Raw genomic sequence first — 14,408 nt, forward strand, 5'->3', positions numbered from 1 at the left:
GGTGCCATTCATGCGCAAAGACAAATGATTAAAAAATGATTAAGTGGAATTGGTTTAACTTTGACAGGTCAAAATCATACACGCTTCGTTAATAACAAAAAAATTATTTAAATTTTTAAACTTCCAGGCTAATCTGAATTTTCCTCCTGAGGAAAGTCGATTGCGACTACAGTAACATGGAAAACTCTTTGAGGAAAAAACAAAATTATTTGAGAGGAAAACACGTTATGTATAGGTCCTACATTGTTAAATCTTGGCGCTAGCTAAGTTTGATTTTATCCTTTGAGCCTATACATTTCTTACACGCCCTAAATAGCCAACGAAGAGATACATAGAAAAACATAACAATAATGGATAGAACAAGGATCAAGAACCCAAACACATCGAACATGAAACTTTCAACAAAACTGAGATCTTTAAAAGACGAGCTGAGGTGATCACCGCCATGTTTAATCACGTGTTCTACCCAGAATGCAGCGCGTTCCCGCGGTGGCATCGGTCGATCACGAAAGATGGCGGCCACACGTTTGGCATTCTTCGCATACCTGTGATTCGTCATCCAAATAAAAATGAAATAATAATGGGATATATACATAACACATATATACATGTATTATATATACTATATTACAAGAGATCCTTTCCAAGAGCTGCAATTCTTTTTTCGATAAAAAAAATGGGTCTTTTGACAGTAATATAGTCATTTATGGTCGTCCCAAACAGTCAACTTTGCAGCTATATCAATTTTTGATTTTTTTTTTTTGTCCAAAAGGAACTACAGCCAGCAGGATCCGATCAGAAACCCCTGTTCATGCTTGATTGCACTTTGAGTCCAGAGTTTAGGCGAGACTTGCTCGCTTTCCTATCTGTGTATATCTTGCAAGATGACCTAGATAATTACTAGATTATGATCAGTGCAATATCTAAGTTTTATGCCTACAAACTCTTTGGACAAATTGAGGAAACCGGGGGATAATGTAAAGAGATAAAAAATCATTAAAGAAAAATACACACGAAAGTCACAGAAACTAGTCACTAAAATCTTTTTACGAGCTGTATACTACAGTGTCACAAACATTTGCTCTTCCATAAGGTGCTAAATCCACAAAATCCAATAAAATATTACTTATTTTGAAAATGAGTGTAGACACGAAGATTTTTTATGAGGCACATTTTCTTTCTCCCGTAAAGGGGTAATATTATAGGACATAAAGTCGTTAAATTTTTATGAGAACACTAAAGAGAAACATTTGAAATGAAAATCCTTTAAAAAATCAGGGAGGTGTTACAGAGATGGAGTGGCAACTCTTCGTAATTCATGCAAGCACATGTTTGGGTTCAAGGCGTTACAATGGGATGTCTACCATTCCACTACGCTTTTAAGTCATGCTGGGCACCGCTTTAGTTGCAAGACGAAGTTCGGAGACGAAGAACGCACTTCACCTTTCGCTGAATTACAAGCTTTATTTCACCGTAAAATTTTAAATGAAATACTCAATTTGATTTAGAATAGTTTAGGAAAGAATTCAATATTATAAACATGTATTTCTAGTTTCTTCGTTATGCCCAAATCGAAATGAAATGAAAATTAGGCCCTCTTAAGAACCTTATATTTTTCTATAATGCATTTCCGCGTGTTAGTTTTTTATCTTTTAATCTGGGATATTTTGATCTGTCAAATAAAGTACACTGCGCTGCAATTTGATTCGCTCCTCCAATTCAAGGTACACAAATTCATTGTTGCCATCACATTGAAAGAGAGAGCGAATTGCAGTAGGGGCAAGTATTTCTAGATGTGAGAGCGCTAGTCCCGATTATTGATGCTCTCTTTTTTTCAAAGCACATGGGTGACACCTGTAGTTCAAAGCATAACTTCTCCGCGGTGCCGCGCATGACTTCGAAGGAGAGCAGTAGTTGTCTCTCCATCTCTAGCACCTCCCTGAAAAAAAATTTTCCTTATCATCAAAAGTGATTTCGAAGCCTTTGGAAAGCAACTCTTTCTTTTGAGTGGTAATATTGTCATCAAGTGTATACCATCATCACTCTTCAGTGTAATTATGTTTTGTAACTACAATTCTCCTTCATCATTATCCTATACATTGCCTATTGCCTTTTCACGTGCATACTTTCACCATGATAAGTTATGTCCAGGTCATATCAGTTAAACACGCATTCAAATGCAAATACAGATCATTTGTTACACCTTTTGAAGTAAAGCGATTATACATTGTATTTTTTTATAACAGCATATTCAGTTGGTATTCACGTAATACATACATTCTTGGGATATCTACTTTCTATAGATAGTTAAGGTGGGGATTCAGGTTTTTACATTTGAACCACTTACAGATTTGTATATGATATAGTAAAGGGCACACAATACTCAGAAGAATTTGAAGTTTACTTGAAAATTGGTTTTGAGATTGCTAAGATCATGAAAAACATATCAAAGGAAAACGTTTCTGATAAAAAAGGTGGGTCCCACCTTTCATTAGGACCTCTTTGTTTTGGGATATCTAAGTTATTTCAAAACCGATTTTCATCAAATAAACTTCTAATTCCTCTTAGAATTGAATGCTCTTTCAAATTTCTTACAGATAGTTTTATAATTAAAAAAAAGAATGAAACCTAACTCCTGATCTTAACCAAAACTGTACCAGTCCTTTAAGAGAATCATACGTACTTTTCGTTATCTAAAACTTCCCTGAGCGAGGACAGAACCACATCCGTAGCCAGCGTCATCTTGTCGATTGTAACCCCAAGTCCCCGGGCCTTCACCCGCGCACCAGTGTCATGTTGGTCCCCCATGAGTGGGATGACCACCGTCGGTACACCGTGGTAGGCGAGCTCGTTCAGACCGTTGTTACCACCGTGAAACATGAAGACCCTCGTCTTATTGTGACCTAATAAAGAAATATGACGGAAATGCTGGAATATGAGTGAAATTATGTATTCAGATGGTTATTAGTAAAGAAAGACGGTGATTCAGATAAGCATAATGATTGTAATACATTATATTTTAGTCTTATTTCAGTTCAGTTCATGTACTATTAGAATTGTAGCGTTGTTGCGAGATTCCCTTCATCGTTTTTTTCTTTTTCTTATTCTTCTTCTCCTTCGTATGGCATAATGTCCCTGATTGATACTGTCTGCTGACTATTGAAAGTCTTGTGGAATGAACCACAATGGATTTCCATCATTTGCGCGATTTTCTTGTGTAAGTAGGTCGATAGACTACTCCACTGGGTTAGCATCCTGCTCTCTAAGGTGAATGAATGAAATATGATCCCTTTCGTGAATGAGTTGCGACACTCTCACACATCTTTACAACGGCGTAGCCAGGATTTCATCTTAGGGGGGGCGGTTAGTGTGCGAGGGAGCGAAGCGACCGAGCCCGAGCGAGCGGAGCGATCGAGGGGGGGAGGGTGTGGGAGGGGGGTGTCCCCCCTCCCACGGTAAGAACTTTTTGCATTTGGATGTTGTAAATGGTGCAATTTGACGCATGTTTTTGCGCGTTTTATCGATGTAGATTATTATTGAACAATTTGCCTATAAAATGGTATAATTTAGATACACTTCTTGTATTAATTCTTTTCACTGAATCGCATGAACGCGACTGAACACGAGCGAGCGGAGCGAGCGAGGGGGTAGGGGAGGGTGTGGGAGGGGGGTGTCCCCCCTCCCACGGTAAGAACTTTTTGCATTTGGATGTTGTAAATGGTGCAATTTGATGCATGTTTTTGCGCGTTTTATCGATGTAGATTATTATTGAACAATTTGCCTATAAAATGGTATAATTTAGATACACTTCTTGTATTAATTCTTTTCACTGAATCGCATGAACGCGACTGAACCCGAGCGAGCGGAGCGAGCGAGGGGGTAGGGGAGGGTGTGGGAGGGGGTGTCCCCCCTCCCACAGTAAGAACTTTTTGCATTTTGATGTTGCAAATGGTGCAATTTGATGCATGTTTTTGCGCGTTTTATCGACGTGAAACAGTCCCACTTGTTTATGGTAGCAGTTTATTTTGATGTAGATTATTATTGAACAATTTGCCGATAAAATGGTATAATTTAGATACACTTCTTGTATTAATTCTTTTCACTGAATATTATGATTGCGACTGAACCCGAGCGAGCGAAGCGAGCGAGGGGGTAGGGGAGGGTGTGGGAGGGGGGTGTCCCCCCTCCCAGAATAAGAACTTTTTGCATTTTGATGTTGCAAATGGTGCAATTTGATGCAATTTTTTTTGCGTTTTATCGACGTGAAACAGTCCCACTTGTTTGAGGTAGCAGTATATTTTAGTGTAGATTATCATTGAACAATTTGCCTATAAAATGGTATAATTTAAATACACTTCTTGTATTAATTCTGTTCACTGGATATCATGAACGCGACTGAACCCGAGCGAGCGGAGCGAGCGAGGGGGGAGGGGAGGGTGTGGGAGTGGGGTGTCCCCCCCCCCCCTCCCACGGTAAGAACTGTTTGCATTTTGATTTTGCAAATGGTGCAAATTGATGCATGTTTTTGCGCGTTTTATCGACGTGAAACATTCCCACTTGTTTAAGGTAGCAGTATATTTTAGTGTAGATTATTATTGAACAATTTGCCGATAAAATGGTATAGTTCAAATACACACTTCTTGTATTAATTCTTTTCACTGAATATCATGAACGCGACTGAACCCGAGCGAGCGAAGCGAGCGAGGGGGTAGGGGAGGGTGTGGGAGGGGGGTGTCCCCCCTCCCACGGTGAGAACTTTTTGCATTTTGATGTTGCAAATGGTGCAATTTGATGCATGTTTTTGCGTGTTTTAACGAGTTGAAACAGTCCCACTTGTTTAAGGTTGCAGTATATTTTAGTGTAGATTATTATTGCACAATTTGCCTATAAAATGGTATAATTTAAATACACTAGTCTTCTTGTATTAATTCTTACACTGAATATCATGAACGCTGTCTGTTCAGCAATCAAACAGAAAACGCATGCACACGAGGGTGTAGATAGGGGCATATCCCCTCCCACACGAAGGTGATTTCGCGTTTTCAGACCTGAAATTCAGCGATCTGGTGCAAATTTTTGGTGCAATACTTTTTCATCGAAGTGTTAAAATCACGGAATTTAGCTCTTATTCCGAATGTGGACCATCTGTGCGTATGTATAAAGTCTAGTGAGGTAGAGCTTAGGGGAAGGGGGGATCCGGAGCTTTTGCGTTTTTAGAATTGAAATAAAGCGATCTGGGTATAGCCACAGTCTACTTCTTTGCATGGCGGGGGGGGGGGGCAGGGAGAAGGCGTGGGCGAGTGTTATCTCCACCCTTCCCTTCCGATGGAGCTTTTATCTTTTTAAGGTTGAAATTGAGATATCGCGTATATGCATATTTGATGGAATCAACATTTGAGAAATCACAAAAAAAAAAAAAATGATTGGGGGGGGGGGGCTGAGGGAGGAAAGGGTCTATTAAAAGGGGAAATTCCCCTTAAGGTACATGAGGGAACCTTCAGTTTTCGGAATATAAGTGATAAGTCTTGTGCACTCAGAATTATTCAGATTTTTTTTTGAAATCTAAAAAGTGTACTTATATAGCTAGGGAAATACGGTAGGCACAGAGGGGGAGGGTTTGGGAGGGGGATACCCCCTCCCAAGCACGAGAGATTTTGCATATTTTGAATTGAAATTCAACGATCTGGTGCACACTTTGAGTGAAATATTAAAAAGATATACATCTTATTTGATGAAAGGTTGCAAAGGAGACCCGCTTCATGTGCATGCATACAGTATACACGCATTTTTTTTTCCACCTCCCAAATCCCCGGTCCAAATCTTAGGGGGGGCGACCGCCCCCATCGCCCCCCCCCCCCCCTGGCTACGCCAGTGCATCTTTAAGCCCATTATTGGTTTATTTATTCCATTGCATGTAGTACAACGCTGCACCCGTGTGAGGAGGTCTATGATCTCATATAGGGATCAATGTACAGTGAACTCGCGTAATAACGAAGCCCTCGGGACCGTCAATTTTGTTTTTCGTTATGTGAAAATTCGTCATACTAAAAAGATTGAACAACTAGAACCGGAATTTGTCAACACTGACAAATTAGGTGATCCGATCTCTTCGAAAATCAATGATTTGAGTCCTGATCCAAATATTCATGACCATACAGGTTTCATCTGTGTTGACGGGACATTGGCCGTGTGATGTTTGGATTCTCATTTAGAAAAGGGAGTGAGACCTGGCATCTTTGGTACCGAATTCCGTATACACTAACGGAAATACAGAATGAAGTATATTTGACCTTTGACCTCACTTTGCACACCCAAGATGGCGTCTAAGCAAAAAGTAATTATTTTATGAAATGATTCTTGTAACATGGTCTTTGCGTGTGCAAAATATGGGAAAGATAGGACATGTATTCACCAAGATACAGGATGAAACATTTATGACCTTTGACCCTAATTTACATACCCAAGATGGTGTCCGATCAAGTAGTTGTTATTTTATGAAATAATGTACGTGACATGTACTAAACATGTGCAAAATATGGGATTGATAGCCATTGTTGTTGTTCATCTATTGCACAGAAAGTAGTAGAAAGAAATGAAAAATAAAGACTAGAGATTGTAATTTGTCATCACTGACAAATTAAGGTGATCCGATTTCTTTTTTAATCAATGATTCGAGTCGTGATAGTGCAAAGTCTCAGCTACAACATACTAAAATCTGAGAGAAATTCACCGAAGCATAAGTAAGATAGTGCTCGATAAAGAGAGTCATGTCAATTTTCACATCTAAAAAATTCCCTCCCATAGAGATAACACGTCATAGCGAAAATAGAAAATATGACCTTTGACCCCACTTTGCACAGACAAGATGGCATCTGAGCAAAAAGTGGTTATTTTATGAAATGATCCCTGTAACATGGTCTTTACGTGTGCAAAATATGGGAAAGATAGGACATGTATTCACCAAGATACAGGATGAAACATCTATGACCTTTGACCCTAATTTACATACCCAAGATGGCGTCTGATCAAGTCGTTGTTATTTTATGAAATAATGTTCGTGACATGAACTAAACATGTGCAAAATATGGTGGTGATAGGGTATGTTTTTCTTGAGTTATTGCACATAACGTTGCAAAAAGAAAGAAATATTTCAATACATCGAAGATAAACTTTAAATTCAAGTAACTTTTTTGACGTGATCCCGACATCGTATGAAAAAACGAAGGGCACATTCACGATAGCCCAAAGTCTCAGCTACAGCATATTAAAATCTGGGAAAAATTCACCGAAGCATAAGTGAGCTAGTGCTCGATAAAGATAGTCATGTCAATTTTCACTTCCAGAAAAACTGCTCTCCCATAGAGATAACACGTAAACTGGTCAAATTTTACAAGGATACTTTCAATCCATTTTTACGAGGTGATGACGTCATCCAATCAAAATCTTGTAATTATAAATATGAAAGAACATTAAATAAACTACAACATACTGAAAGTTAGGTGAAACTCGGCAAAGGACAAGTGAGATACGCTCGAGTGAACTTGAATTTTGATGACGTCATTTTGAAAATTTACTTTTTTTACTTTTTTAAGAAATTTGATATCTTTTAATCATTTTTTCAGTATCGCCAACCCATGAAATGATATGTACAACTCATCAGCTTTCAAAATATGTAAAGAAAATGGGGGGTCACCGTCCATCCTGACGAGTAAAATCGGATTTAAATTTGGCGGTTTTTTTGGCATTGTTGCACTGTATATCGCCATTGACGCGCGCGCGGAATTTCAACTTTGACGGGCCCGTATGACGTCATATTGAGTCGGATTGACTTGAAACTTGGTAGAAACATTCTTTGACATTTCAGACATCCGATACGTGTGAAAAGACGGGAAATTTCTATTGCATATGAGCTGTGCGTGCGTATATGCGCGCGCGCGTACGCGTCCGTCGATTTTTTCTGAAATACTCCAAATGACCTGAAACGTGTGCAAAACAATTTTGAGCTCGATTGGAGCATGTTAAAATTTCAACGCGCGCGTACGCGCTCGTTTACTATGAACGTGACTAAATTTTATGAAATATATCAATAGAGCTTGACTTGAACTATATGATATGTAAATTTCATTGAGAAAATCCATTCCATTAATGAGATACGAATGTGAACGTGTTTTCAGATAATGACGTCATAGTGACGTCATGGTTGACTGATCACAGTGATACATTAGATCTGTCGTCCTTATGACGTGATACATATATGGTATCAGTTTAGAAGTGATAGGTGAATGACTTTTAGAGTTAACCGCTGCACAACATTTGAGGAGAAAGAAATAAAGAAGAAGAAGAAGAAGAAGAAGAAGAAAGAATCCGTACAGATACAATAGGTGATCCGAGAGGATACTCGGATCACCTAATGAAAGAAATGCATGAAATGGATATTGTTGCAGCCTCAATTTCTTTTTTGCTGTAACCGGAATTTCGTTAAAACCGTATTCGTTATACAAGGACTGCACTGTAAAATGAAATACGTAACCGCACTACAAATGTTACCCAATAGATCATTCTGGGGCATCCACTTCAAAGCCTTTACGTTAGGTGGCAGCGTTATGTTGAGCTTGTCCGCCTCCTTCATATGCCATATGACTTTCTGATCGAGCTCGGCGAAGGCGTCGGCGAAGATGTTAAACAGGTCCGACTTCATCGATGTCATGTCGTCACCGAAAGTGAAGTAGGAGCCGAGGCTGAAAATGACGACTCCGTGGTCGCCAGAACTAGCCATGAACTTCTCCAAATCCTATGCGTTAACAACACCATAAATAAAGAAACAGACAGATTAAAGTCAGAGATAGGAATATTGTTCATTAGAGTAAAATAATTTATGGGAAACTGATGAGATGTTAATCATCACCATGTTCTTCTACAAAACTGTTATCGGTAAAGATTAAAAATCATCCTAACTAAAGTGGGAACCGATGTCAGGGCATCACGTTCTTAAATTCCTTATCTTCTAGATTATCTTTTAATGTTTAACGTCAATATGTGACGAAGACATTGTTTGATTAACATCAAAGTCTAAAGTAGTTGTGAAGATTTCGTAGTAATGATTTCTTTAAACGAAAAAGGGCTTAAGTCAAAACTAATGATAAAGGGAAAAAATACTCTGATTGAGAATGTTTGCTCTGCAATGATCGAAAAGAGAGTTATGACATTTTCACATTGACGGTTTGTCTGATTTGTGTTAATTGATTGTGACCTATAATTCACTGTTTGGTGAAGATAACATATGTTTCTTTGTCTTATTGGACTGAACTTTGTACTGTTCTGATTGACTTCACCCTCCTCCCGAAAGTCAGGTTACACATTAACTGATGTCAACCTTCAATTCCAACCTGTATTCTCTTAATACTCATAAGTCTTTTATTAATTATCACTTTTTTTTTTTGTAACCATCAATCAATTCGCATGGAGCTTCATTAGTTTCCCTTGAAGCGCGACATGTTGGATATATTACGTTTTCCATTGTGTTGATGGAAAAGTATTCTTACTGCAAAAAGGCAACAACAAAAAAATAAAAGTTTACAGAAGAATCTATGAGAATAATCGAGAGACAATGACAACATGAACGCACTCATTTGCATGTTTTTTATAATAAACTATTGACTCTTCAGAGCTGTTTTATGGAAGCAATGGAAAATTAGATATAATTTCCATTACAACGTATAATAACGTATTGCTTTAATTGTATGAATCTGGATTTATTTGCTGCGATATAACCCCATAAGGTGCCAGTTTCACGATTTTAGCCATCCAACAGCACTAACAAAAATAAATAAGTTAAATTATATCCAATTATGGGTGCTAGATTTATCTCATACTGCAACGTGAAACTCAAATTTGACCAAAATTCAACAAAAAAAGCAAAAGTAAAAACTAGCATAAACACATAAAAAGATAAAAAGAGATGAAAATTTTGATCTCAAAACCACTCTACTCCATTTTGTTGTTGTTGTTGTTGGATTCCAACAATGAAATTAGTCAATGAAATTTCGGATATTTATGATTAAAGCTGCTACAAAACAAACACACTAACAACTCAAAATCTGGGATAGTTTTATTCATAAATCTAAGAATATTCCTTGTTACTGAAATTAAATTTTAATGTCATACTGAGGTATGAATGGAAGGGTTTTATTTTGCTCTATATAATAATTGAAGAATTATAAATGTGTTGTTGTTTTTTTCAAAATTCGCTCTATAAGCTCAATTTGCAATCAATCACTTCAAATGTTGTACATCACCTCAGACAAGGGTTGAGCGGGTCTTGCTGTCAGGCCTCCAGTCGGAATGATGTTTGGAGTAATTGGAATAGGAAAATCAAAAGCGAAGTCCGTGTTGACCAGCCATAGCATTATGTCGTGTCTGATGACGTCAAACAATGTCTTACCCTCTGGATATAGATTGTGCTCGGCTATCAGGGCGTCGTAACTTTTCAAAGCGGAGGGATAGACGGCTCTGAACAGGCCGCTGAGGAAGGCATTGTGAAGTCGCTGGTAGAAGGTCATTCGCTGTGTTGCCCCTGACGTCATTTCCGGCATGATGGCCGGATAGAGGGGATTCCCCGCACTGAGGTTGATCGGGAAGACGATCCCGGTAACCGGTGACATTCCGATCAGAGGAATGCCACCGATTTTTGCTGCTATCAGTGGCGTGCAGATCCAAACAGTGTCGAGTATCATCACATCAAATTTCTGCTTTTTCAACTGCCCTATGACGTCATCATCTCGCAAGATATTCTTGCAGTCGTCTAAGAATCCCGGCTCATATATCTCCACGTATTTTGCCATCTGAGTTGGTATTGGATCAAACATGATGTGCCTCATGCTGTTGAAGCGGTTCCGCACCTCTTCAATGGGGCCAGCGTGCTTGAAGATCACGAAGTTTAAATCCCGGTAGACTGGATCCTCTGCCCGGTGAGCGAAGGCCTCGGAAATGAGCATGGTGACCTTGTGACCTCTGCCAGCGAGCACTTGACCTAGAAGGGACCCCGTCATGAAGTGACTTCCTGCACCATATTCTCCCGAGATGAGGATGTTACCACCATAGACTAACGTGGCCACCGTGCTAAGTAGAGCAGCTAACAAAGCAGTAGCGGCCATTCTATTCACACGGCAAGGGATAGTACAATTATTGTGTGTGCAGGCGAGTGATCAAACACGTGGAGTCAACCGAGGCACCTGTAATGCGGTTCGAACTTAAGTCATCATTATCCCATTCTGTGGCAATCGGCACTCACAGCACGCAAAGGGTTAAGTGGACGAGTTCCCCGGTGAACATAGGCCTACCTCTTGGTAGCTGCACCCTGGGAACGAAACGGGATAAGGGCCAGTCTCTACGCGGAATATTCACAACGTATTAAATGAAGCAACTGCTCAACTCTTAATGTAGGGCCTTTGTCTTCGTGCGCTCATGACCAAAATGGATCGACAGCCCGTGAAATCGGGCTGCAGAGGGAGAGAGTTGAAACACTGTCCAAAGGTCAATACCGACACCGCACCGCGAACTTTTGCGGCTCTCTCTTCTTCTCTCTCTCTTACCCCCCCCCCCCCCCCTCCCTTCTCTCTCTCTCTCTCTCTCTCTCTGTCAGTCCTTCCTCTTTTTATTTCTTCTTTTTCTTTCTTTCTTTTTTTTTTTTTTTTGGGGGGGGGGGAGTGGGGTGACGCCCTCTATCATCGAGGTTTCCGATCGCATTGTCTCGCTCTGCAAGGACACCCAGAACCCGACCTACACCACTCGAATTAGCTGACATCCTAATACTAGGTGTTACAAAAACACACATTTTCTACTTTTGATCCATAATAGTTCAAAAGCTATCAGATAACACTGCCATCTATATGAGTAATAGACAGGCGCGCCGGAAGCAGTTTTGGATGGGGGGGGGGGGCAAACATTGGAGGGGGCTCAAGATTAGACCATGCATATTTTACACAATATACACATACACACACACACGCACACACACGCACACACATCTATTTTATATATATATATATATATATGTATATATATACATATATATATATATATATATATATATATATGTAAAGTGGCGTACGGTGGGTCGAAACATGGGGGGAACCATTAAGTAATTTTGACAGTCTTTATGCTTGTGCGTGTGTGCGTGAGCAATAATGGGACTACAATACATTACGGAATGTGATACATTCAACAACGCAGTCATTGAGGAACATTGTAAGTTTTCCTTACATGGATTATGGAATGACGGTGTGAAACGATCGACAAATTATATACTGTCAGCAACATAAGGTGAATGGCATAACAATAAAATGCGAGCGAGCGAAGCGAGCGAACTTGAAAATTTTGATATTCTACAGTTCAAAAACTGGAGTTTTAATTTTAGCTATATATTTCGCTTTGGAAATAAATGGGGGCGCATCGTGCGCAACTGCTGGCAATTATTGGCAGCAACATTAGGAGAATGGCATAACGATTCAATGCGAGCGAGCGAAGCGAGCAAGCTTGAAAATTTTGACATTCTACAGTCCCAAAACTGGGGTTTGTAGCTATATCTTTCACTTTGGAAATTAATGGGGCGGTGCATCGGGCGCAACTGCTAGCAATTACTGGCAGCAACATTAGGAGAATGGCATAACGATTCAATGCGAGCGAGCAAAGCGAGCGAGCTTGAGAATTTTGACATTTTACAGTCCAAAAACTCCCGTTTGTAGCTATATCTTTCGCTTTTGAAATTAAGGGGGGGCATCGGGCGCAACTGCTGGCAATTACTGGCAGCAACATTAGGAGAGTGGCATAACGATTCAATGTGAGCGAGCGAAGCGAGCGAGCTTGAAAATTTTGACATTTCACAGTCCCCAAACTCCTGTTTGTAGCTATATTTATCTTTCGCTTTGGAAATTAAGGGGTGGGGGCATCGGGCGCAACTACTGGCAATTATACTGTCAGCAACATTAAGGAGAATGGCATAACGATTCAATGCGAGCGAGCGAAGCGAGCGAGCTTGAAGATTTTGACATTCTAGAGTCCAACAACTGCCGTCGTAGCTATGTTTTTCGCTTTAGAAATTAAAGGGGAGGCGTACCGGGCTCAACTGCTGGATGCGAGCGAGCGAAGCGAGCGAGCTTGAAAATTTTGACATTTTACAGTCCAAAAGCTGCCGTTTGTAGCCATATTTTTCCCTTTTATTCATATATATACATATTTATTTTATTTTTTTGTTTATTCATTTATTTTTATTATTGCTATTATTATTATTTTTTTTTTTTTTGGGGGGGGGGGCTTTTTGGGGGGGCAAAAATGCGTTTTGCCCCCCCCCCCCATTTTTTGGATTGGGGGGGGCGGCCGCCCCCCCTGCCCCCCCCCCCCCCCTCCACTTCCGGCGCCTATGGTAATAGATAAATAGTGTACATTTAGTTGGACATGATTTGAATATGAAAGCAATAGATCTGTTTTAGAAATTAATCCATGATTAGTTTTGCAGTTATGTTCCAGACTTTGTTCAAACCTTCTGTACAAAACTTGAACTTTACACAGGAACCAGTGATTTGTATATGATTGTGTGCTTACAATGACCCTGAACAATGGACATGACTACAATGTACCACCTTTCAGAGCTCTGCTGACTACGCTTCTAGTTTTGGCCCCAAGTCACAAGAATACTTCATTAATAATTCATGATGGATTGCCCTGGCCACTGCTAGTCTGAATTCATGGTAAAGGGTGAAATGCATGCACATAAAAACATAAGCACATGTTTCAAAGAAGGAGGAGGAAGAGGAGCAAAGAAGAAGAAAAGAAGAAGAAGAAAAAAAGATTGCCTCGCGTCAGATAAGATTATTTGTAATGCAGTATTTTATTTTTAACCTGAACAGGTATTTCGTCTTTAAGTTCCTTGGCAAAATAGAATTGTTGTTTTATTTTGCTTCTGTGAATAGTGCCTGACGCAGTGCCACTCCCAGAAATCGATGAAAGTTCAGAAACTGCTCAATGAAGTGGTATCTTTGCGAGTTAGAGCTAGCCTACATACCGTCAAACAAATCGATTTGAATAGTCGACTCTCGTGTTAAAAAATATTGTGAGTGTGTGTGTGTGTTGAGGGGGGGGGGGGTCGGAAATCCTCTCCAATTGTGCAGAGTCCGAGCGAAACAAAATGTAACAATCACCTTGGCCTCTGGTTATTTGTTCACTTCGTGCAATAGGCCATCGTAAGGTGCAATACAACAACATTGAATACTGTCCTATACTCTTGTGGTGCTCTGTTTATGGTCCAGAGCAGGGCATAGCTCATTCAGGATGTTTGACGTTATTACAAGCTGTAAAGACCCAAAAATTTAGCAACTTGTGACCACCAAGGCCAGATTATCATAAGAAAGGTT

At 39.8% G+C, this 14,408-nt stretch overlaps 1 protein-coding gene across 1 annotated transcript; it reads right to left on the reverse strand.

The window, feature by feature from the left end:
* Positions 1-259: 259 nt before the first annotated feature.
* Positions 260-11,153, reverse strand: LOC140229977 (UDP-glucuronosyltransferase 2C1-like). The gene is made up of 4 exons (XM_072310173.1): positions 10,296-11,153; positions 8,548-8,791; positions 2,684-2,903; positions 260-545 (listed from the first exon to the last, which is right to left on the reverse strand). The coding sequence occupies exons 1-4, from the start codon at positions 11,151-11,153 to the stop codon at positions 260-262; spliced, it is 1,608 nt and encodes a 535-aa protein (XP_072166274.1).
* Positions 11,154-14,408: the final 3,255 nt, after the last annotated feature.

This window comes from Diadema setosum, chromosome 6 (assembly GCF_964275005.1).
Source record: "Diadema setosum chromosome 6, eeDiaSeto1, whole genome shotgun sequence".
Lineage (NCBI taxonomy): Eukaryota > Metazoa > Echinodermata > Echinoidea > Diadematoida > Diadematidae > Diadema > Diadema setosum.